The sequence below is a fragment of the Penicillium hordei genome, assembly GCF_028827395.1.
Source record: "Penicillium hordei strain IBT 12815 chromosome Unknown utg000003l_segment0_segment0, whole genome shotgun sequence".
Taxonomy (NCBI): Eukaryota; Fungi; Ascomycota; class Eurotiomycetes; order Eurotiales; family Aspergillaceae; genus Penicillium; species Penicillium hordei.
This window is the reverse complement of record NW_026623144.1, coordinates 2330880-2352766: the sequence shown is the minus strand read 5'-3', so window position 1 is coordinate 2352766 and position 21887 is coordinate 2330880. Positions and strand designations below refer to the sequence as shown.

The 21887-nt window shown below is 46.8% G+C and overlaps 9 protein-coding genes across 9 annotated transcripts; 4 read left to right on the top strand and 5 right to left on the bottom strand.

The window, feature by feature from the left end:
* Positions 1-834: 834 nt before the first annotated feature.
* On the bottom strand, positions 835-2085 carry N7537_006125 (NAD(P)/FAD-dependent oxidoreductase; the record flags this gene model as incomplete). The annotated part of the gene is made up of 1 exon (XM_056897182.1): positions 835-2085. One exon carries the CDS (start codon positions 2083-2085, stop codon positions 835-837), a length of 1251 nt encoding a protein of 416 aa, XP_056752967.1.
* A 1649-nt stretch (positions 2086-3734) lies between these two features.
* Positions 3735-5054, top strand: N7537_006124 (uncharacterized protein; the record flags this gene model as incomplete). The annotated part of the gene is made up of 2 exons (XM_056897181.1): positions 3735-4127; positions 4185-5054. The coding sequence occupies 2 exons, from the start codon at positions 3735-3737 to the stop codon at positions 5052-5054; spliced, it is 1263 nt and encodes a 420-aa protein (XP_056752966.1).
* A 296-nt stretch (positions 5055-5350) lies between these two features.
* On the bottom strand, positions 5351-5801 carry N7537_006123 (uncharacterized protein; the record flags this gene model as incomplete). The annotated part of the gene is made up of 2 exons (XM_056897180.1): positions 5351-5533; positions 5661-5801. The coding sequence occupies 2 exons, from the start codon at positions 5799-5801 to the stop codon at positions 5351-5353; spliced, it is 324 nt and encodes a 107-aa protein (XP_056752965.1).
* A 1287-nt stretch (positions 5802-7088) lies between these two features.
* N7537_006122 (RidA family protein) lies at positions 7089-7723 on the bottom strand (the record flags this gene model as incomplete). Its single annotated transcript, XM_056897179.1, has 4 exons — positions 7089-7253; positions 7316-7486; positions 7540-7553; positions 7612-7723. 4 exons carry the CDS (start codon positions 7721-7723, stop codon positions 7089-7091), a joined length of 462 nt encoding a protein of 153 aa, XP_056752964.1.
* A 407-nt stretch (positions 7724-8130) lies between these two features.
* Positions 8131-9660, bottom strand: N7537_006121 (glycoside hydrolase family 30 protein; the record flags this gene model as incomplete). The annotated part of the gene is made up of 2 exons (XM_056897178.1): positions 8131-8735; positions 8799-9660. The coding sequence occupies 2 exons, from the start codon at positions 9658-9660 to the stop codon at positions 8131-8133; spliced, it is 1467 nt and encodes a 488-aa protein (XP_056752963.1).
* A 1066-nt stretch (positions 9661-10726) lies between these two features.
* On the top strand, positions 10727-12649 carry N7537_006120 (uncharacterized protein; the record flags this gene model as incomplete). The annotated part of the gene is made up of 1 exon (XM_056897177.1): positions 10727-12649. One exon carries the CDS (start codon positions 10727-10729, stop codon positions 12647-12649), a length of 1923 nt encoding a protein of 640 aa, XP_056752962.1.
* A 513-nt stretch (positions 12650-13162) lies between these two features.
* On the top strand, positions 13163-15391 carry N7537_006119 (uncharacterized protein; the record flags this gene model as incomplete). Its single annotated transcript, XM_056897176.1, has 15 exons — positions 13163-13370; positions 13438-13531; positions 13593-13620; positions 13686-13732; positions 13786-13863; positions 13914-13979; positions 14034-14071; positions 14126-14295; positions 14355-14409; positions 14465-14518; positions 14581-14668; positions 14726-14865; positions 14925-14999; positions 15053-15172; positions 15228-15391. The coding sequence occupies 15 exons, from the start codon at positions 13163-13165 to the stop codon at positions 15389-15391; spliced, it is 1425 nt and encodes a 474-aa protein (XP_056752961.1).
* Positions 15392-15548: 157 nt separating this feature from the next.
* N7537_006118 (TauD/TfdA dioxygenase family protein) lies at positions 15549-17259 on the bottom strand (the record flags this gene model as incomplete). Its single annotated transcript, XM_056897175.1, has 10 exons — positions 15549-15634; positions 15699-15778; positions 15836-15935; positions 15990-16148; positions 16209-16299; positions 16349-16410; positions 16460-16502; positions 16562-16621; positions 16807-16835; positions 16899-17259. The coding sequence occupies 10 exons, from the start codon at positions 17257-17259 to the stop codon at positions 15549-15551; spliced, it is 1071 nt and encodes a 356-aa protein (XP_056752960.1).
* A 2163-nt stretch (positions 17260-19422) lies between these two features.
* On the top strand, positions 19423-21420 carry N7537_006117 (transcriptional regulator family TF; the record flags this gene model as incomplete). Its single annotated transcript, XM_056897174.1, has 3 exons — positions 19423-20024; positions 20089-20526; positions 20589-21420. 3 exons carry the CDS (start codon positions 19423-19425, stop codon positions 21418-21420), a joined length of 1872 nt encoding a protein of 623 aa, XP_056752959.1.
* Between the last annotated feature and the right edge of the window lie 467 nt (positions 21421-21887).

Here is a 21887-nt window from a genome sequence, read left to right as displayed (position 1 = left end):
GGGGTGTATTATAGGATCGAACATACCAGAGACACCCATGATAGGATGTGAATTGCGCTGGGATACTGCGCAAGTGCTTGGAAGAACAATAACAGGGAAAAAAGAAAGGAAGGGGGGAGTTTGACTTTTTGAGTCAAGCACAGGTTCGCCGATATAGGGATGTTACCGAGGTGCTACGCTATATGTCGGGCCTCAAACGTGGGGTAACTTCCGCAGTTCCGGCTAAGAAAATCAAGGCTGAAAGAGTAAAATGGATAATCTTGGCGATTTGGAGGATTCGAATTATAAAGAGTGAATCAGCTCTCGTCGATCGCAGCCCGATCTCGGCCTATAGCGCGCCGATATGCATTCCCGATTTTTATTTATTTATTTATTTATTGCTTTTTCTTCTTTCTTCTTTCTTTTTTCTTCTTTCAATTTCAATTGCTTATCTAGGATCGGCAGACATGTAGCTTTCCTCCTTTGAATCTTATTTTTCCTTTACTAAATGTATCGAGGACTCTGTGCTTAGAATTCTCGTCTCCAAGCTTGTTTCCCCGCAAAATAGCTTGCCAATCACGTGCTCAGCAAACAGGGATAAATATCCACTTGCCAGTGCGGGGGGTATTGTGGTATCTTTGTTGGGTTCGCTTATTTTGTAATTATTGATAGGTCGATTGGGTGAATCTATCCATGATAGAGGTAATAAACGAGAAAAGATATGACTGCCCTCTTTGACATTATATTATTAGTTATGATATTTAAATATTAACCGAATAGTAGACATATATATATATACTACGACCCTGACCTCGGCATAAAAAAAAAGAAAAGGAAAGAGAGGAAAGGAAATGTTCACGACTCTTTAGCCCACTGCTTGCCACTCCACAAGTCCCCCGTGGTCCATAGCCAATAGTCCCGGCCTTTGATCAGCCACACGAAGAGGCTGGGCAACTGGAAGCCCATGGCGGCGCCCACTCCCTTGCTCTTTCCAATTGGCACAAGCTGAGTTTCACGAGTGTCCTCCATGAAAACACGGTCGGCGCCAACGGAACTTTCCTCCTTCCCCTCAGCAATAAGCAAATCCCGTTTAATATTCGCACACAGAGTGGGGACCGTATTCAAGATATTATGCACCGCCGGACGCGCATGCGATCCTACATCACCAACCGCGTAAACTCGCACACCAGCTTTATCCACACGTAGGGTGGATACATTGGTCTCTACCGAGCCACTACCCGTCAACAGGGACTCGTGGATAAAGCCGGTATTAGCCACAGCGCCGGTAGCCGGGATATAAAGGTCGGCTTCGAGTGTTTTGCCGTCTTCCAAGGTCACCGTCGCATTGGTCGTCAGGGCACTTTTAGTCCCTGCATCAGTTGGTGAGACAGTTGCAACGCGTGAGCCCGTGACAACCGTCACACCAACCTGTGCAAGGAAGTTCTCCGCCTTCTTCGCGATTGCGGGCCGCAAGACGGGGAGGATCTTCGAGCCCGCCGTCACCAGGGTAATGGTGACCTTGGGATTCTCCAGTTTAGAGTCGAACCAGCCGGCGCGACCATTGAGATATTCGCCTAGCTCACCGGCTGTCTCTACACCGGTTGGACCTCCGCCCGCGATGACAATGTGTTTGGCGTTGGGGAGAGCTTCGCGGAAGGTTTTCCAGGTAGCGCGCAGGGACTCAGAGTCGCCGTGCAGCCCTAGTAAGGGTGACGCGGTGGATGTGCCGGTGGCGATGACAAGCGCATAGTATGCAATCTTCTCGGTACTGCCGTCTTTGAGGCTCGCAGTGACGTAGCGTTCGTGGTGGTTGAGCTTCGTCGTAGTACCTTGGATGAAACGAAAGCTGTCCTTCGGGTACTGCGCGAACTGCTGTAGTATACCGACGAAGAGTTTCTCCTGAGGGAACATGTCATCTGAGATTAATGCGCGAGGACAGGCCGGGCGACATATCGCCTGTGACGAGGTGCTGATGAGAATGACTTGATAACTAGCTTTGTTGGGTAGCTGAGGGACGACATGTTTGAGAAGGTAGTGCGCGGTGGACACGCCCCCGTAGGAACCACCCAGGACGACAAGGCTCTTCTTGCTAGAATCTTGGGACATCGTTCTTGGGCAATGGATTTTCGCGAATTGTAGAAGCCCGATGGTCTAAGATGTAGGAAATCGAGGACTCGAAGAAGGTGCTACGCATTACTTATATGTCCATCACCAATCCCAAGCTCCCTCCCTCCAGGCCCCAGTTTCTATCGCGGCTTTTTGCTATAGTGGTGAGGCGTACCGTGCCATGACGCTGATTGGCTGATTGGCTCGGTCTCTCGGGCTTCACATCACCGGCTTACTCCGTACACAGAGTATGCTATCGTGATTTACAATCATACAAAGAGCAATGGTGAAATAAATGGAAATTGCTTCGATCTAGAAATATCCGAGCCATCCAGCGAAGGAGAATCCTCGCTTCAGGATTTTTCGATCTGCCAGCAGGATATAACTAAAGATACGCTAGCCTACACTAGTTGGAGCGGTTTTTTTTTTCTTCTTAAGCTGAATGTCTCTATCAGAATATCTCTGATAATCGAAACGTCGTGTGTGAATGAATTGTCAATGCCTGGAACTTCAGGTCCGGTAACCAACCAACCAATCAACTATGTAGTTAGTTGGTAGCAAGCTTCAAGAGTTCTTCTCTCTTCAATCACCCTTCCTTATTTTTCTGGCCATTTGTCTGTTATACTTAACATGTTTCTATATAGACAGGACAATCTCCGTCTTCCCGAGATGAACAGAAACTAAATGCAGATATTGTTGAGCAGTCTCTCTACCCACAAAGAGAACAGACAGGTGCAGCCAATCACGAAGCAATTCATCTAGAACACAAGCGACAGGATATAATGCATGACAGCACAAAATTGCAGACAATGGTGGCATTTTCATGATTACATAGAATGGTTTTCATTGACCCTAAATTTGTTTGGTCAAACTCTCATATTCAACGTTTTCTTCTTTTGATTTCCAGTTTTGGTCCGTGATGGGCCTTGTTCGACGATGGGGTCATCCGAGACGACAACCCTGATACGAATATCGATGAGCTTGCATTCATTCGATATGATGAGAAGGCCACACCGGAATATCAGAAGGCAAAATCTATACAAGCATCCAGGTAAAGTCTCTAGAACACAACCCCAAGAACCGGGGATCGACCTTACTAGTCATGATCTCATCCGCTACCATCTCAGCACACTTTGACTTCGTGCAATGGTATCTCATACCTCCATAATATCTCTCTACCCAACCCAAAAATGAGCTAATCCCCCGTCAGATTATGGGAGATATCAACTATTGAATCTTAACAGGGTAATCCTTGTCTAGCGTTGAAGGATCGACCCGAAGTAGACCCCCGTCAAACAAAGAACTAGACCGCAAGGTGGTTTTTTACATATTTAAAAGGAAACTGGAGGCAAAATCGAGGCTTTGATCTTTTGTGTCAAAGGCTGCATGAAACCTAGGGGCTTTGGTCATGAGCTCAATCCTTAGCCTGATACAGCTATTTGTTTGCTATTCTGATTCCCACTTCTCTCTCTCCTTTCTTTCTCTCGTTTGCCATATCTCATTCCTATCCCTTCAAACATGCAACGTGAATCTTTAAACTTCCTCTATATGTGATTCTTTTCATCAAATGAGTCGACAGTAATTATTCCAATATTCCGTGAATCAGCCTTTAAGTCACCGTTCTCTGCGGTTTCCCTTTTCCTACCAATATGAGCCTTAAAAGAATCAGGGTGCAGGCATCTAGACTCTTATTTACTCGTCGTGGAGCTTGTATAACATTTATTATCTTCATATGGTTCCTCTTTTATCATCTTCCAGATCCTCCTTCCACTCAGAACAATACCCGCGCAGACCGACCACCCCCAGAGCACCAAGTAGAGGACACCCCACGATTTCTCTACCGTTCTCCATTTAGAAACAACCCGGATATTCAATATGAAAAACAACTATCAAATGCCCTAGAGGAGATTGAACAGGCCGTATTGGAAATTCAGGAAAGCAACATATCCGAAGATAGAATCTGGCAGATAGCGAAAAATGAAAAGCACAGGGGGGACGACTCAATAGTATTTGAGGGAAAACATAAAGAGTGGGAATACACTGTAAGTACTCTGATCGCATCCTACATAACGTGGTTGACTTCCACTAAAACCCCAAAGTTAGTCAGTGATAAAAGGGCCACCGAGTTCGTGGCCAATGAGCTATCCGCCATCCCCGAAATTGCGACCATATACAAATCCTACCCTCGGAATGTTCTCCGAGCAGACCTCCTCAGATACCTCATTCTCTGGTACTACGGAGGCTTCTACGCAGACATCGATGTCTTCCCCGCTCGCACCATCAAGACCTGTCCAGCACTAGAGCCCTTCTTCGCACCCCCACCCGACGAATACACAGAAAGCACTCCTCATCCCGATGTATCGCTCGTTGTTGGGATTGAAGTCGATGAGCCATACGCCTCACAACAATTTATGCACGACTGGCATTGGACAAGGAGCTATGGGCTGATACAGTATACAATGTATGCACCACGTCGTTTCAGTCCGCTTCTCCGCGAAACCATCGTGCGGGTCTTGTCACATACTAGGCAATACAACAGTCAACATAGCAGCTTCGTCCCCCGTCTAGCGTATGATGAAAAGACTATATTAGGAGTTACCGGGCCTGATGTCTTTACGGATGCTATTCTTGATACACTTTCCTCTTCGCTTCCTTTGACACATCCGTTCGTTCGACAATCTGTCGATGCAGATGCGGATATAGGGGATCTTCTCTCTGCTGAACTTGGAGATTTGAGGGAACGGGTGACGTGGGCTCCATTCCATAGACTTCGGGATCCTGTCTGTATTCAGGCTGATGAGGCTGCCCCGAATAAATCTATGGGTGGAATATGCGTGTTACCAATCAGTGTTTGGGGAAATGGACAGAGACACAGTCAGGCGGGTGGATTTAATCATCCCAACGCGTGTGTCAATCATCGGTTTGGACGAACGTGGAAGAAGGGATGGTGGGAGTATATATTTGGGTGAAGTTTTCATTGTTTGACCTGGTTTTGATAGTCAAATATAGATCTTTGACATGAATTGGATAACTGTTTTCCCTTGCAATGAACTTCTTTGCATTTATTTGAATATTACTGGAGGATACATAGTAGATGAGATCATGAAATATGAAGCAATCTGGTATAAGTAAATGTATTGACGAGGGAGGAAATAAAAGAATTGTAGGAGTCCTTTACTATCATGAGAATATTTAAACAACACTAAGTCCAGTGAGTGCGAAAATGCTAACTCTGCCAACTCCCTGCTTTGATCCCTCTAAGCAATCATTTATAGCACTGGCAGCCTTCCTTGTCGGGGTTCTGGCAACGAGCCTGGTTGACGGAACAACCCCCACAAAATGCACACGTATCAGGAGCATAGCAGTTCCCCTCTCCTACAACACAGCTTCCATGATGACCCACACACTTAGTGCACGCGTTAGTTTCTCGGCCCTCAAGATCTCTTGCCTAAAATGTAAGTGTTAGAAATTACCGTTCTTCACAATGGGGGTTAATCGGAAATGTACCTGGACCAAGCTTTGCTGTATGGAGTTAGTTACTGTATGTAGGAGGGTCCAAAAGATAAACGACTCACAGGCTCTCCGTAGATGATATCTTCACCAGATTGGTAAATATCGAGCTCCACGCCATTAGCAACAAAAATGCCACTCTGCGCGGCCGATGCGTTGGAAATAAGAAGAGCGAGGATTGCGGTGCCTTGGAAGAATAGTTTCATTTTGGAAAGAATTTAATGGTTCGAATTGAAGCTAAAGGGATGTATTGCGTTTCTTCGGCGAGGTATGGAATTGAGGTAGGCCTGTACGACTGAGGTTGATGGTAACATGGGCCTTTTTATATCTTGAAGTTGTTGATCCAAAATATGTCTACTCCTTCTGCTGGCAAGCTCAATATGCAATCATTCAGCTTAGGTGCCCAGCAATGTAATCCTTCGATGTATTACGTATATGCCTGCCTTGGCGATTCCGGGGTAGAATTGGGCATTGATAGATACCAGTAAACCCAAGAGCCTCAGATTCTGAAGTAGACGGACAAATATTGGGGGATCGTCAACTCGTGAACCTAACTCAGTACTTGGTAGGTCTTTTGCTTTTTCTGAATAGTACACTTTGTGTTTCATTGGCTATGCTGTACATGGCACTCTAGCCGTTTCCTGTCATCTCTGACTAAAGGGTTCTAGTTTGTCTAGAGTCTCCTGGGGTCCGTCTGAGTTGAAATTAGGCTGGTCTTGTGATGCAGTTTCCCTTTAAACCACTTTCAATGACTAGCCTGATTTCTTCTCAGATACTCAGGACTCTCAAGAGTATACTCCTCACACGGAGTAGATGATTCAAGAATTCAATACATTGCAAGAAATTTATTTGAACGATCCAAAAGAAGAGCCTGCTTTTTAAATTCAGGATCGAGCAAGCTATATACAACTGTTCCGATGATTGCCAGTGTTGTAGGAACGTGCTGTTAAAATGCAAAGCCATAGCTGTCATGATACGAGCGATCTGCAAAAAGAAAGCAATGGACAGGAACTCTAGGGCTGAGCATGGACCCAAGTCTCTGAATGCATCCAATAGAAGCTATTTCACGAAAGACGGAATGACAAAACCAGGCTCAACTTGACGCTGGCCATGTAGAGACAGCAACACACACAACGGATACCTGCATATGCGGCGTACTTTGTCGTGAGACAATTTCGCAGAGATCTGCACCTTTTATTCCTATAAAATTAATAGAGGGCCCCCCAAAGTAGGAATTACCCCGTTCTTGCAGAGCCTTACCAAACAAGTCCGATCTGCATGCAATCTAGTAAGTACCTGCAATGTACGGGGTAGGCTCCATCGTGACTTAGGCCAGGAATCATAATATTGACTGGTATTTTACGCCACTGAAACTCTACTCCGCAGTCAGAATAGAGATGCAAGGTGGTAAGTGTGCCGCAAGTAAATTGAACAGAGAAAGAGAGTGCTCAAATAATGTAACATGCAAATGAGAAATGAAGACCAAAGAAATGTTACTCCACTGCTATGACCTCCATTTGTATCTCCTGTCTATTACCTTTATGTCCCATCCTCGGAACAAAAACAGTAGTTCGCGGCGGTGCAAACGGAAGGATCCGTCTGTAGAGAACCTCGAAGCCCTCTATTAAATGAACCCACATGTTCTCCGTAAAATAAACCTATGAAAAAGATTTACATTTAGCTCCAAACGATCCCAAAGTCACAGAATGTCAGATCCTACCGTAGTTTTAATAATCCTGTCCAAACCAGATCCCGCCGCTTTCAGAATCGCCTCTATATTACGGATCATCTTTTCCGCACTTGCAAGCGATTCGTTAAGATGCGCCGCACGAGGCATATTCGCTATCTGGGCTGCTACGTAGATCGTTCCGTTGACCTTGAATGCCTGAGACTATCATGAGTGGTTAGGATGAGTGAAATATGGTCTGGAAGAATTCGTCTTACGGAGCCGCTCGGTGCTGAGGAAAAGTCGCGTTAGTCACGGGTAAAAACCAGACCTGTTGAAGATCTGCTTACGTTCAGGGGCCGATGGCGTCCGTATGCATTCGATGTCAGGCCTGCGGGGCGGGAGGCTATCATAATCCGGGGGATTGTCAACTTGTTCTGTCATGGTGGACTGTGTGGCCATTTTAGGATAAAAGGCAATGTGGAATATGTCGCGTGGTCAATGTGAATAGTTTAGTTGGCCGATAAGAAGAAGAATAAAAGATATTGTGGCTCGGGAACGGCCCTTTTGGGGGAATGTGAGGGGGTTGGGCCTATCACAGCCTTGTATAGCGGCACGGGGGTTGTTTGGAGATTGGGCTTATTTAACTCCCCCACAATTTGCACGACTACGGGCACGAGATAGGTTAAAGTGACGCCCGGAGATTGACGTCTCTTGGTGAGGAGTGAATCCAGTGGGAACAGCTGGATAGCTTGTGTTGATTAATGATGCCAAGACAAGTAAGTACCAAACTTTGTATATTCGAGAATGCGAATCGCACAGGTGATTCTTGTAGCTTGTCGCATTTCAGCCAACAGCACCAATCTCACTCATGCCGCAGGAAGCACCCAGGTTGTCACCGACTGACTCGGAATGTTGCCACTCCACTCCTGACCACTATTAGTGGAAACAGTAATGTAAATATCATTACTGAATGTATTCTCGATAACAACAGTCCGACTTCCATCTGGATTCAGCGAAGCAACAGATTGCACACCTCCTCCATTGGAGTACGTGTAGCTTCCGGTACCACTCAGCGCAATCGCACCCGGTGGCATGAACTTGCTGAACTGAGCCATCATATAGTATGCCGGGTTGAAAGTATATCCGCCGTTAGAAATAGTCACCAGACCTCGACAGTTTCCACAGCCGCCACTCGACAGATGAGGACCATCTTGATCGTTTGTGCCAAGTGTCCAGGCTGTAATCCCCGATGCCCAATTTTGCAAAGGCCCCATGGTGAAATCAGCGGCTTGGTTCCATGATGCGGATGCCGGGGTCCAGCATTCTGTCATGTATTGTTTGACGTTGGGGTTTGTCTCGTGGAATTTGGTGAGGACTGTCCAGTCTACATTGCTGGCATAGCAGTGCCACGCTACCGAGTCGACATACTGGCTAGCCCCGTTGATGACATTCTGAGGGTAGGATGTCACATCTGATATCTATCTGTTAGCAAATGGGATCCTCCCTCAAACATACTGGATTGTCGATTGCATACCAGTGTTGTGATCATATGCCCAGATATCAGTGTTCAGGCCAGCTTGAGCGAGAGCCGGACCGACATAGTTCTGGATCAACTGAGCAGACTCGTAGTCATACACATACATTGTGGGATACCCAGCTTGGCTATTCAAAGGCTCATTTTGAATGGTAATCGCATCGATGTGCGCGCCGAGATTCTCGTACGCCTGGATGTACTTGACAAAGTACTGAGCAAACGCACTGGCATACCCAGTACTCCCAGTACCTCCTCTACTTAAGTATCCATCGTTGAGGTTATTGTTATCCGTAGTACCATCAATTACACCGTTCAGCTTCATCCACCCCGGCGCACTCCAAGGGGAACCAAGAATCTTCAAGCTCGATTGAAGGGACTTCATCTTAGCTAGCATCGCAGCCATGGCATTTCCACGGCCGCCCAGGTTAAAACCGGACATCGATGGATCGGCATTATTCCCATTATCATCATAGGTATACGCCGGGTCACCTGACAGGTCGGAAGCGCCAATCGTATGACGCATCAAAGCGAATCCAGCACCAGCACCCGTCATCAGCTCATTAAGCAGTTCTTGCAGCGTGGAACTGGACAGCGTGTTGAAGGAAGTGACTGTGGCATCGGTGACAGCGGCTCCAAAGCCCACAATTGTTTGTTTGTGCCCGCTGGATGTGTCATCGATGCTCAGCTTCCAGGTCGATTCGGAGCCTGGATTGCCGCTTCCCTGGACGGGTGCTGCGATTGATGAGAGCTTGTACTTGCCATCCGAGTTTGAGCAGTGGGCTGATGCAGTAGTTGCTCGCTTTCCAGGTGATGCCTCTGCTAGCGCTGAAAGCAGGAGCACAGGAAGAAGTGATGGAAGCATGTTGTAAACTGCTTCCCAAGATAGGATTCTAGAAAGTCGGTTTTTCTTTGAGGGACTATGAGAGCAAAAGGATTATTAGTTGGAGGGCATGTACTGTCTTTATATGTCCACCAACGACAATCTTACATAGGCCATACCCGGCCATTTTCCTGAAAGATAAATGCACTAATGCGGTGAGGGAAAAAATAAGCAGAGACGTCTAATGCCTCTAATTTCGGCTATAAGCTGAGGAAGAATACTACAGTATCACCGACTAATGCAAGCCACATTCTTGCCGACGGGTCCCTGATTGCTTGTATTGTCCTGGTGTCTCGGCTACCTCAAGAATAATGCCATTATGCTACTCAAACAATCGATGGTTTGACTAGATGCTCTAGTGCTTATTCGGGGCGGGGTTTCCCGGAAATGGCGTGGAACAACAGGTTGGGGCGTTGTAGAAGTTGATTTACCGGAATGAGAGGGTTGAAGTGACAACGACCGAGCTGACGGCCACGAAGTCGATGTAAGAAGTTTAGATCAGAGCAGAAGCAAAAAATAGTGTATAAACTTTCGAGGGAAAAAAAACTCTTTTGTTGTTCAATACCCGACAAACGAGAGAGAAGGAGGTCTAAAAGGAGACGAATTTAGCATCAAGATCTTCATCGTTCAATGTTGATCCAGTTCTTCACGCTTGATGCCCTTCATAGTATATAGCATAATACTTGTAGTAGTCGATCAACGAGCCAGGTTAGGGAAGATTTAGGGGAGATCTCCAGCCCTAAAAGGCAGCCACGTGTAAGGCTTGGACTGGTTGGGAACGCTTTAGCACATTTCGGGAGAGAATCTGCAGATCATTAGAACAACCTCGAACATTAAGTGGACTAAGTGGAACCTATGAGGGAATGTCGAAGAATGCGAAGAATGCAGGTTGTGTGCCGAAAACAGGTCACCTCCAGAGACCTGTGCTAATGACGTCATTATTCTGGGAACAGATGTCTCACAAGTTATAACGGTGATGACCCCTCCTACTAATCTTGCTCCTTCAAACTTCTTCTACTAGAAATTGTCTTCAAAATTAATTTACATCATGAGCGGTTATAAATTCCCCGTTGATCTCAAGCAGTTCAAGCAGCTTAAGCTTGACCCGAAGACTCCACAGCTATCAGCCCAACAGAAGAGCGACTTGCAACACAACATCGACATTTTCAGAGATGCCATCATTGCCTTCACAGCAACAGGTGCCGCCCGTGGTGTTGCTGGCCACACTGGAGGCCCCTTCGATACAGCCCCAGAAGTCTGCATCCTGCTTGCTTTCATAAACGCCAACCCTAACAAATGGGTCGATGCCCTGTACGACGAGGCCGGCCACCGTGTCGCTACACAATACCTGCTGGCCGCATTGGACGGAAAGATTGAGCCCGACCACCTACTGAACTATCGTGCCGCCGACTCCCACCTCCCCGGCCACCCCGAGCTCGGTTTAACCCCCGGCGTCAAGTTCAGCTCCGGTCGTTTGGGTCACATGTGGGGTATGGTCAACGGCATTGCTATGGCCAACAAGGACAAGAATGTGATTCTGTTGGGATCTGATGGATCTCAGCAAGAAGGAAACGATGCCGAGGCTGCGCGCATTGCTGTGGGCAGAAATCTGAACGTTAAGCTCTTCATCGATAACAACGATGTCACAATTGCCGGACACCCCTCGGAATATCTCAAGGGCTATGAGGTTGCTCGGACCCTTGATGGACATGGCTTGAAGGTCCTCCGCGCCCAGGGTGAGAATCTCGACTCCCTATACGGTGCTATGTGCGAAGTCATCAACCACGATGGTCCCGCCGCTGTTGTTGTCGACCGCAAGATGGCCGCTGGCATTGAGGGAATCGAGGGAGAAACACACGCTCACGATGTCATTCCCGTCGATATCGCTCGCAAATACCTCACAAAGCGCGGATACAGCAAGGAGCAACTTGCTTTCTACGACGATATCAAACCTGGCTCAAATCCTCACACGTACAAGGGTTCTAGCAAGGACAAGGGTGCGAACCGCACCATTTTTGGCGATGCCGTGAATGATATTCTTGACAAACTGAGCAAAGAGGAGGCTCAGCGTCGCGTCATGGTTATCGACTCCGATTTGGCTGGCTCCACCGGTCTGAAGGCTATCGGCGCTAAGCACCCCGAGTCCTTTGTCCCATCTGGTGTCATGGAGCGCGGCAATTTCTCTGCTGCCGCTGGTTTCGGATTCGGCAGCAATGGAGAGCGCCAAGGTGTTTTCTCTACCTTCTCCGCCTTCCTAGAGATGTGCGTCTCTGAGATCACCATGGCCCGTCTGAACGGCTGCACCGTTCTGTCACACTTCTCTCACAGCGGTGTCGATGAGATGGCCGACAACACTTGCCATTTCGGTCTGAACCATTTCTTCGCCGACAATGGTCTGATGGATGCCGCGAGCACTGCGCTGTACTTCCCTGCCGATGGCGAGCAGATGAAGGCCGTAGTTAACGAGGTGTTTTGGAACAAGGGTCTGCGCTTCATCTTCTCCACTCGTGCTAAGGTCCCTTATATCTTGAAGGAGGGTACCGACCAGAAGCTCTTTGGTGAGGGCTACAAGTTCGTTCCTGGTAAGGAAGAAGTCATCCGCAAGGGCTCCGCTGGGTACATCGTCTCGTACGGTGATATGCTATACCGCTCGCTTGATGCCGTCGAGAACCTGCGTGCGGAGGGCCTCGATATCGGTCTGATTAACAAGCCCACTCTCAACGTGGTCGATGAGGAAACCATCAAGGTCTATGGATCCTCACCATTCGTCCTGGTTGTTGAGTCGATTGCGCAGAAGACTGGTCTCGGCTCTCGCCTGGGTACTCACCTCCTTGAGCGCAAGTTCACACCCAAGTTCAAGGCCATGGGTGCTGTTAAGGAGGGCTGTGGTGGTCTGTACGAGCAAGTCAATGCTCAGGGCCTTGGACCAAGCGATATCATCGCTGCGGTTAAGGAGGTGTCTGGAAACTAAATTTCCAAATGTCCATAACATAACGACCTTTTCATGTAATTAATAAAAATAACTTTTCTCCATTTGTCTAGGCCTCTTCTGTCAGTATATCTTACTCAATTTCCTCTTCGTTATCAAAGCCAAGACCTGAGGGCCCCCAAATTCTACCCGCCTTCCCGATCCGATATCGCGGCAATTGAAGCGACATTTGACTCAACAGGGTCTCCCCACCATATTCCCCACAATTATATGCCGCCCTTACCGTTGATTGGCTGGACTATACAAAGTCTGTCTTGGCAGCTAACGCTAAGTCCTAAAGGGGCACTAGAGCACAAGAGCTTCAAAGCACGCAATCACGCGAACGGATGAGAATAGGCCTAATGCACCATTGAAACCTTTAGATCGGTTGTTGATTTCTTCACAACAGAAAAAAAAACTATATATGGCGCGTTTCCCATTTAGCATTTAGGGGTTTTATTATCGTGGCTTGATTCAAGGTGCTTACTATCGTTTAAGCTTAAGCTATACGCCATAATGGCTGAACAAGGTTCTATTTCGGCCTCGTCTGATACGCCAATTGAAAAGCGAGTATGGTACCGCGGAACACTCTTCAATGCCTGTATTATTGGAGGTGTCGGATTCACGGCCCCGGGCCTATGGAATGCCATGAATGCTTTAGGTGCTGGTGGTGCCCAGGAACCTTTCTTGATTAATGCCGCCAATGCACTTGTTTTTGGTCTCAGTATGTGACATATCGTGGCAATCTCATTGGAATTTTGAATTGGGCATCGTGCTAACTTGTTTGCTAGTGGGAATTTTGTGTCTGTTCGGTGGCCCTATTGCCAACCGGATTGGCTTGAGATGGACTCTGATGCTCGGCGCTGTGGGATACCCGTTATATTCGTACGTATTACGAGAGCGGAATATGAAATGGTGTTATCTCGGGACTAACCTTTATATACAGCGCCGCCTTGTACACTAACAACCGTTTTGTGAGTTCTTCATCAGGCTTTGAACTACCTACACAGCTCGGGAATCAAGACTAATCCCTATCTAGGGGAATGTATGGTTTGTGCTGGTTGGATCAGTATTCTGTGGTTTATCGTGAGTATTTTATACCGATCAAATGAAATAAGACTATCGACTGACCTTTATAGCGCCGGTCTCTTCTGGGCCTCTGAAGGTGCTGTGGCACTGGGTTATCCCGAGCCCACAAAGCGCGGCCGGTACATGAAGTGAGATATTCCAAAATATTGTACAATGGATAAATGACTGACTTCAACAGCATCTGGCTTTGGTTCCGTACAGGCGGCCCGTTGGTGGGAGGTGCCATTGTCCTTGGCCTCAACCAGTATGTCTACACCCGAATTCATATCTCGAACGGAATTGACTGATGAATGAAAAGTGCTGCGGACGCCCATGCCAGAGGAAAAGTTGGATCTAGTAAGTTGACCAAAGCTAGATTAGACACCCTGAACGATTGCTAACACACAACAGAGACATATCTCATCTTCATCGCCCTCCAATGTACTGCTGTGCCCATAGCTTTCTTCCTCACGTCACCCGACAAGGTGCAACGCACCGATGGAAGTAAAGTCAGGATTATTCTGCAGGACTCGTGGCGTGATGAAATGAAAGAGCTCTGGAAGGTCTGCCAGCGAAAGGAAGTATGTTTAACATCATTGATCCAATTATGGTATCCGGTACATGTGACTAATCTCCCTAGATTCTCTTGCTATTGCCTGTTTTCTGGGCCGCATACTTCAATATGTACACTGGAAGTATGGATTGTCTGCTTCCTCTTCACCGCTCGCAATTGCTGATTAGTTGTTCTAGATTTCAAAACGTATTACTTTGGCGTGCGCGCTCGTGCTCTGATGGGATTCGTTAGTATGTTTACACACCCACATCTTTTACACACACTTCTGCTTTAGTACTAACATGAACCAAAGCCTACTTCGCCACTCTTCTTGCCTCGACACTCATTAGTAGGTTCCTGGACTACCGCGGTCTTTCGATCAGAAACAGAATTAAGTACAGGTACAGAATATCCGCATTTACTGTCAGATTCGGAACCAAGTCTAACCAAAGCCGCAGCTTTTTCTACGTGATCGTCGTCCACATCGTTGCCTGGGTGTACTGCTGGGTCATCCAAGAAAAGTACACCAAGAACCCACCAACCCTTGATTGGGCCGACAAAGGCTTCGTTGAGGGATTCTTTGTTATCCTGCTTTGGGGTGAGTCTTATAAAAAAAAAGTCAATATCCCAAACGTGCGCTGACCTTTCTCCCATCAGAATTTTCTCAGCAATCGCTACAAAACTTCCTTTACTACCTTCTCTCCACCATGACTGACAATATCTCCGAACTCTGTAAGTCGAACCCGAACTCAGTGTCCTGCATACACATTACTGATACGATATAGCCCGGTTGTCCGGTATTCTTCGCGGCCAAGAAAGCTTCTCGCAGGCTGTCTCTTACGGCCTCAACTCGAAAAAATGGCATGGTGGAAGAGTGCCACTTATTGTTAACACCATCCTTCTTGGTATGTGATTCATATGAAATGATTGGAAATAAGAAACGCTAACCTTTCTTTTCAGTTCTTTCGATCTGGCCTACTTGGCTCGTTGTCAGGTCCCACGTTCCCATCGAGCATTCCAAGGAGGTTGCCGAGTTGCCTCAGGCCCAAGACGAGGAGCAGAACAAAGTTGGTCTCTCCGATAAGGAGACGTTTGTTGTTGCCGAGGCAGTTGCTTCGAAATAGTTGGAGTTGATGAATCATCAACTCCGCAAAAAAAAAATATATTTACGACCAGGGTTTGAAGTCTGCAAAAAGTCCCCTCACAATTTGAACAATATTTAATTCATGAATCAATGAGACGCCTATAGTTTATGAATAATACTACGTTCTTTACTTATCTTCAAACGACGAGAACACCTTCATCATCCTGGCTTTCCTCGCGTAACTTCCTCTCCGCACGGCTCTCACTAGTGGGATCGAAATAGGCTTCGGTATGAGGTTAGCAAACATGGAGAATTGGAGGCCGAGAGATATTAATGTCAGGACTCACGTATTTCGCCAAAAACAGTAGTCCGAATGCCTCGTCTCTCTCCTTTGTATGTACCAGGGATAACCCGGTGAAGGGTACACCTAATAGAGCATTAGTTCCCAAATCTAAAGCAGAAAAAGAGAACAGCGAATAGTTACCGATTATCCCACATAGCAACACTGCCAACAGCCCATTTCCAACGAACATAGTGATCATCAGCCGAATGGATATGATATGCCAAAAAATCGAGAACTTTGTCTAAAAAGACCTCAGCCCTAGACCAGAAACCAATCCGTTGAGAATTTCACGTACCAGATTCCAGTTTCTTGAGCTCAGCAAACCCAGTCACAAATCCAGGATTAACGTTCAACGCCTTCAATTTAGTGACCGGGTGCGTGCGCACGGCTGGGTGGTGTGTGTCGATTGGAGGGCGATTGGGACCGGCACCCCATAGGTCGAGGATGGTATCATCTTTTTATTCAAAGAATTAGCGAACTCATTAGTAGTAGAAACATTATTAAGGAAACAAACACTGCAGCCTCGAGGTATGCACGGCATGAAGGCCGTCGAGGAACCTTTTGTACGCGTCGCTTAGGGCGTCATATATGCCATATTGAGATACCTGTGAAATCAGACTTTGGCTTAGAGTAAGACCTGTAGCTGTGACATACCCAAGCTGTGTCGCCACCGACTTCGGGATGCTCTTCCATTCTCAGTAGGGAGTAGGTAGGTGCTAGAATGTGTTAGATATTGATAATCAGAGAGTATGGTTTGCTACATACGATTGATCTCGAATGATGTATCGGCGTGGAAATCCCCACTAGGCTATGGAAGTAGAACTTGCTGTTAGACTTTTGTTTTTAAAAATGTGAAAATTGTCTTACCCAGGGCGTGTACTTTAGGATTTCACGGTGATCCTCGCGGCTACCTTTGATGTTGACGAACTTTGTACCGGGTTAGCAAAGATACTAAAAACTTTATGTCATGAGGTGAGGTTTAAATGAATCTTGGGCTTTTTGGGGGGTTTAGTGGGAAATTTCGCTAGTGTATACTATACTTTTTGATCCTAATAATTGTTAGCTTACTTGGATTTGCTTGGAATTTGTAGAACGCTTTTGTTTCAGCTTACCTTTTGAGCAGGATGTTTATCCAAGATGCCTACATGATCAAATTAACAACCCGATGCGTATGTCGCTATCCAGAAACACCATATAGATTTACCATAATGTTGAAACAGTTCAACCTGTTTCTCAGTAGTAAGATCCTGATTCCGAAAGAAGACAACTCCCCGCTCATTAACAAGAAGTGCCAATTCATCCAACTGGGTCTCATTCAGTTGAGACAATTGTACATTCTCAAGAACAGTTCCAATAGACTCAGTCAAATCCACTTGCTTCGCCACTGAGAACAACGCTTTCTTCTCCGGATCTGCAAAAAATGCTCGGTCTTTGGGCGGGGTAAATGGCTCGCGCAGTGGCTCTGGGGGCACATGGTTCTTGATCTTCTCGTTGAAATGAGGATGAAGTGTAACAGGGAATCCCGAGTCGGGAGAAATATACTTGCGAGCCTCGAGATTAGCCATCTTCTATGGATTTAGTTGTGATGAGTATTTCAAATGAGTAAAAATATTGGAATCTGCGTGAAATGGAAGTAGATTTGTTTCGTGCTTCATATCCCGTTGAGCTCATACCCGGCTTCGATGGCGTCAAAACGCCATATACGAGTCGTTTTGTCCGAGTCCAATCGGCAACTTATTTCTCTAAAGCATGGTCGCTCGTCAGACTCGATGTCGAATGTGTGGAGAATACGCACGCAATATGGTGTTTATAAATTCTACACAACATGGTGCAACTTGCTGTCATCCATACTGGTGCAATTTGGGGTCACGTGGTGCTTACGGGGTACATGTATTTATATTGAAGATATTGTCCATAAAATGGTTCAGTTGACGCAGTATAAGAGCAACGTCAGACATTTAATGAGACACGTGAAGTGCTGGGTTTCCCTCCTAGCTCAGGAGACTCATGGCACCAGACTTGATTCGGGTGGCTCCCTTGATGGCTCAGAACGAAATTGGAATCTGACGAAAGAGTCAGCATGCTTTGATGTAAGGTCCAAGGGTTGGTAAATACATGATATAGCATAACGAAAAAGACAGCGACGATGCAAAAGCCGAGCAAGGGTAAGCCCCAAATGTTGCCGTTGCAGAACATTACCCTTCGGACAGTCACAGTACGCCAGACCGAAGTGAATAATGCAAAAAGCTATCAAAACAACGAAGAAATGAGAGGACCAGCAACGAACCAAAACGTAAGATTTATACAGAAACACCACCTCTAAGCCGGTTTCTCACTGTCAGTAAAGGCACCCCCGATAAATTAATCAGTATAGTGACAGAAAATCCGTATATAGCATAGAAGAGTTCAATCGACGTAGAGCGTTGGTCTAGCCTCGCAGGAAACATACAGAGGTTCAAGCTCAGAGTGATGAAGATGGGTTTGGCTTTTCAAGGGTATTGGGCTTCCTGTTGGTCACCGAGAGTGCCACAATCACGGACTGGTGTTAATGTATGGGTTTTGATTTGTTGTGTCTGTAGAGTATTCTGGAAGGTCTGCTGTCGACGGTGCATTTGTGGGTTTGTCTCTTGTAGAAACAAGGAGGAGGTTCATAGCTGGAGAGGAAGCACGAATGTACTAAAATTGGAAAGGGAAGAAAGTTTAGTGTGGAATGTGGCCCTGGCATTCTTGCCTGCACAGTTTGGACTGTATATCACAGATTGAACCAAGATACTATGACTAGAAGATTAGACTTTCATTGAAGTCCGATGGTTCTTCTAGATCCGCAAGGGCTGAATAGTGGACCACGCCAAGACATCAGTCTCGTTCACTTATTGTGACCTCCTAGGTACCTCATCGTCCGCACCTAGGGAGTAATTGAGAAAGCGTTGTAGCTACCTAAGCCGGAGAGAGTAAAGTAAGGATACAATATTGTGAACAGCAAACCGGACTAATATAGTAGGCGGTATAATTCTGCCGAAAAGTGAGGTTATAATGAACTGAACAAATAGATCTGTTGCCCTTCGGGGCATATGGTCAAATGAAAATATACAGAGAAGATTAGCATGGCCCCTGCACTAAGGATGACACGCTCAATCAAAGAGAAGCTACCTATTTTTTTCCCTTCGAGATCCTATATTGAGGCTATACGGTGGAGGTCTTTTTTACAATCTATGATTGGCTCTGAGCTGTTGATGTCACGTGTACATCCTCACAGCCCCACGTCGCAGATACGAAACCGACCAACGGCGATTGCCGGAATTATTCTTCCAATTAATCCCACTACATATTGCTATATAAGTGATAGTTTCAGTTTGAACATACCTAGGTAGCTACAAAAACAGAGAAAAATCTTTATGTTCATTTAAAGAACAGTTCAAGCCCATGGACCTTGGGAAGCTCATGGACCAACTACAACCGGACCCACTCTTCCCCGCGGAATTTCCCTAGTCTAACAACTCCTACGACTGATCTTTCCAACAGACTGTGGAATAACGAGGGATTGAAGGACGAATTACTTTGGACAAAGTACCTCGCAGTACCCCGCTCGGAAGGCCTGATCTTGCAGTTATTGCTTCCTACTATCCTAGTCATAGGACAAACACCGACTCTGCCACACACCTCACAAGCCTAGCCGAGGGGAACACGCCGCGGGAATTTCCTTCCACCTAGAAGCATTGACAAACAAGATGGAAAGTGGAGACGAGCGCCCATATCGGTCTCACACTAAGCCAGCATGCGTACCGTGCCGGCGGAGGAAGTCACGATGCAAACTAGAGCCCCACACCCCGGCCTGTCTGATGTGTCGTGCGCATGGCACAGAGTGTATATTTCCCAATGCGAGAGGGAAGTCAACACCACAAAAGAGGTATTCTACAGAAACCGGTCCACTACTACCACACCCGGCTTTACGAACGCCAATCGCAGCTGCCCAGTCACTGGGCCGACCCCCTGTGGTAGCCGTTTCGCCGCAATTCTCGATTGTCACACAGCCTCAGAACGACCAAGATACACCGCTGTCCCTCGAGGCCGACGATGATAACCCCCATATCCTTGGTCCGGCCGTAACTGGGGATAATCATGTCTTGGCTGACTATCTGTCTAACATTTCTGGTGGCCAGGGAATTCGTGAAATTCGTCCCGTTGAGCCGGGTAGTTCCTCGTCCCCTGTTATATTCACGAAGGTGCAGAAAAGGCCGCTGGGACTCATGGTGAACTCTAGTCCGGCGTTGCATAAGCTACAGACCATCGAAAAGCTTGTAGAGCCATGGGGACCACATCTGATAGATATGTGGGTGACACTAAATTTATACTGTTATTTGACAAAACCCCCGAAAACTAATTATCGCGAATAGATATCTGAGAAAGATCAATCCTTGCCTCCCATTACTTGAAGAAAGCTCCTTTCGAACGCAATACACAAATGCAAGGCATCGCATTTCTCCTGCACTTTTGGCGTGCCTGTATGCTCACATGCTTACCCAATGGCAACATGACCCCCTTCTATCAAAGGAACGGTGTCCAGATGTCCGTTTTATCTGGAATCTTGCCATTGAAGCCTCGTATTCCGAGATACACGCATCAGCTGGGATATCCACAATAAAGGCCATCCTCCTGGATGTTGGCGGCCGTCCAACCACATCTATGACAGGAAATGGAGTAAGACTCGGTTCGGCAGTTGCATTGTGCCATTCCCTAGGTTTAAATCGGAACCCACTCCCGTGGGATATCCCACAGGAGGAGAAGCATTTACGAATGAAGATCTGGTGGTCTATCTTACTCCACGATCGCTGGTATGTTTTCAAGCTACAACCTTTCAAGCAATAGAACATTCTAAGAACTAGTCATCCAACAGGTCAAGTCTTGCTTATGGGACACCACCTCATATCAGAAGATCGCAATACGATGTACCATCGCCAATGCCCGAATACTTGTCAGATTGGGAACGGGATCACGAAGCAAACGCAGTTTTCATCGAACTTATGAATTTGACCGACGTGCTAGACCACTGTCTGGAGCAAGTGTACACCATCCGCATCGAAGCCCAAGGATCAAGCAGGAATCTTGAACTGGAGTTAAACAAATGGGTGGACTCACTCACAGGAGACATCCGCAAGATCATCATCCGCGGCTCAAATCTGAATATCCCTGGCGCTTCCAACCTCCGTCTGGCATATCTGGCGACAAGGCTCCTGCTGTGGCGTATCGACCTAGATCGCGAGCGACAAGCACCAGATTCGAATGCTGAACACATGGCCAACCGGGTTATGGAGGCACGCAGAACCGCGGAGGATATTGTGGTTCTGGTCCAGGAACTCGGGGAAGCACAATTGGGTGATTACTGGCTACCTGTCGTAGCATTCACATTTTCAGCAACGGTGACGTTTTTAATTCGGTGTGCGCTAGAGACAGAGCAGGCGGCAGGCCTTGCACAAAGTTGCTCTCTGCGAATGGCAAGTGACCTTTTGGATTCGTTGCGATCGCACCACAAGAACTTTGGGTGGGATCTGGGCGATATTTGCCTCGCACAGCATTCAGATGTCATTGATAAGCTGTTGAAGTCAGACCCACCGGTTGAGAACTCGGGGGAGACGAATGTTGAACTACGTCAGCATTTCGTTCCAGATATGGCTTTTGTTGATGATATGTTCCCGAGTACTTGGGATATACTGCAAATCATGGAGTGAATGAAAGTACGGAGTACTCGTGGACTTACTTTGCAACACTTCGATCACCATAGACTTACTCCGTATCGTGACTGGGTTACTGAACCCAAAACCTTATTCTCTTGGCGCCTCTACACTAACTAGCCCTAGGCGGAGCTTGTTCCTAAGCTGCCGGGCTTCCGATCCAACTACTGGTGAGCTAGACAATACCCAATCCCACTGTTAAAACACAAGTAGATCCTAGAGCCATTCTTATCGTGTTACAACGCTAGTCCACGGGTATTCTGTCTCATTTAGAATACAGAAACAACGGGAGTACGTGCCAATCTCATGGAAGACGGGGAGGAAGTTCTTGACTCTAGTACTGGACAAATCTATGGCAACTTTAATACCTTTTTCCTGAGTATTTTGAAAGAAGCAATGTGTATTGAATGTGAGATCGAGCGTCGAGTTAGGGACCACACGCATGGTTTCTGATGTTTTTGTTT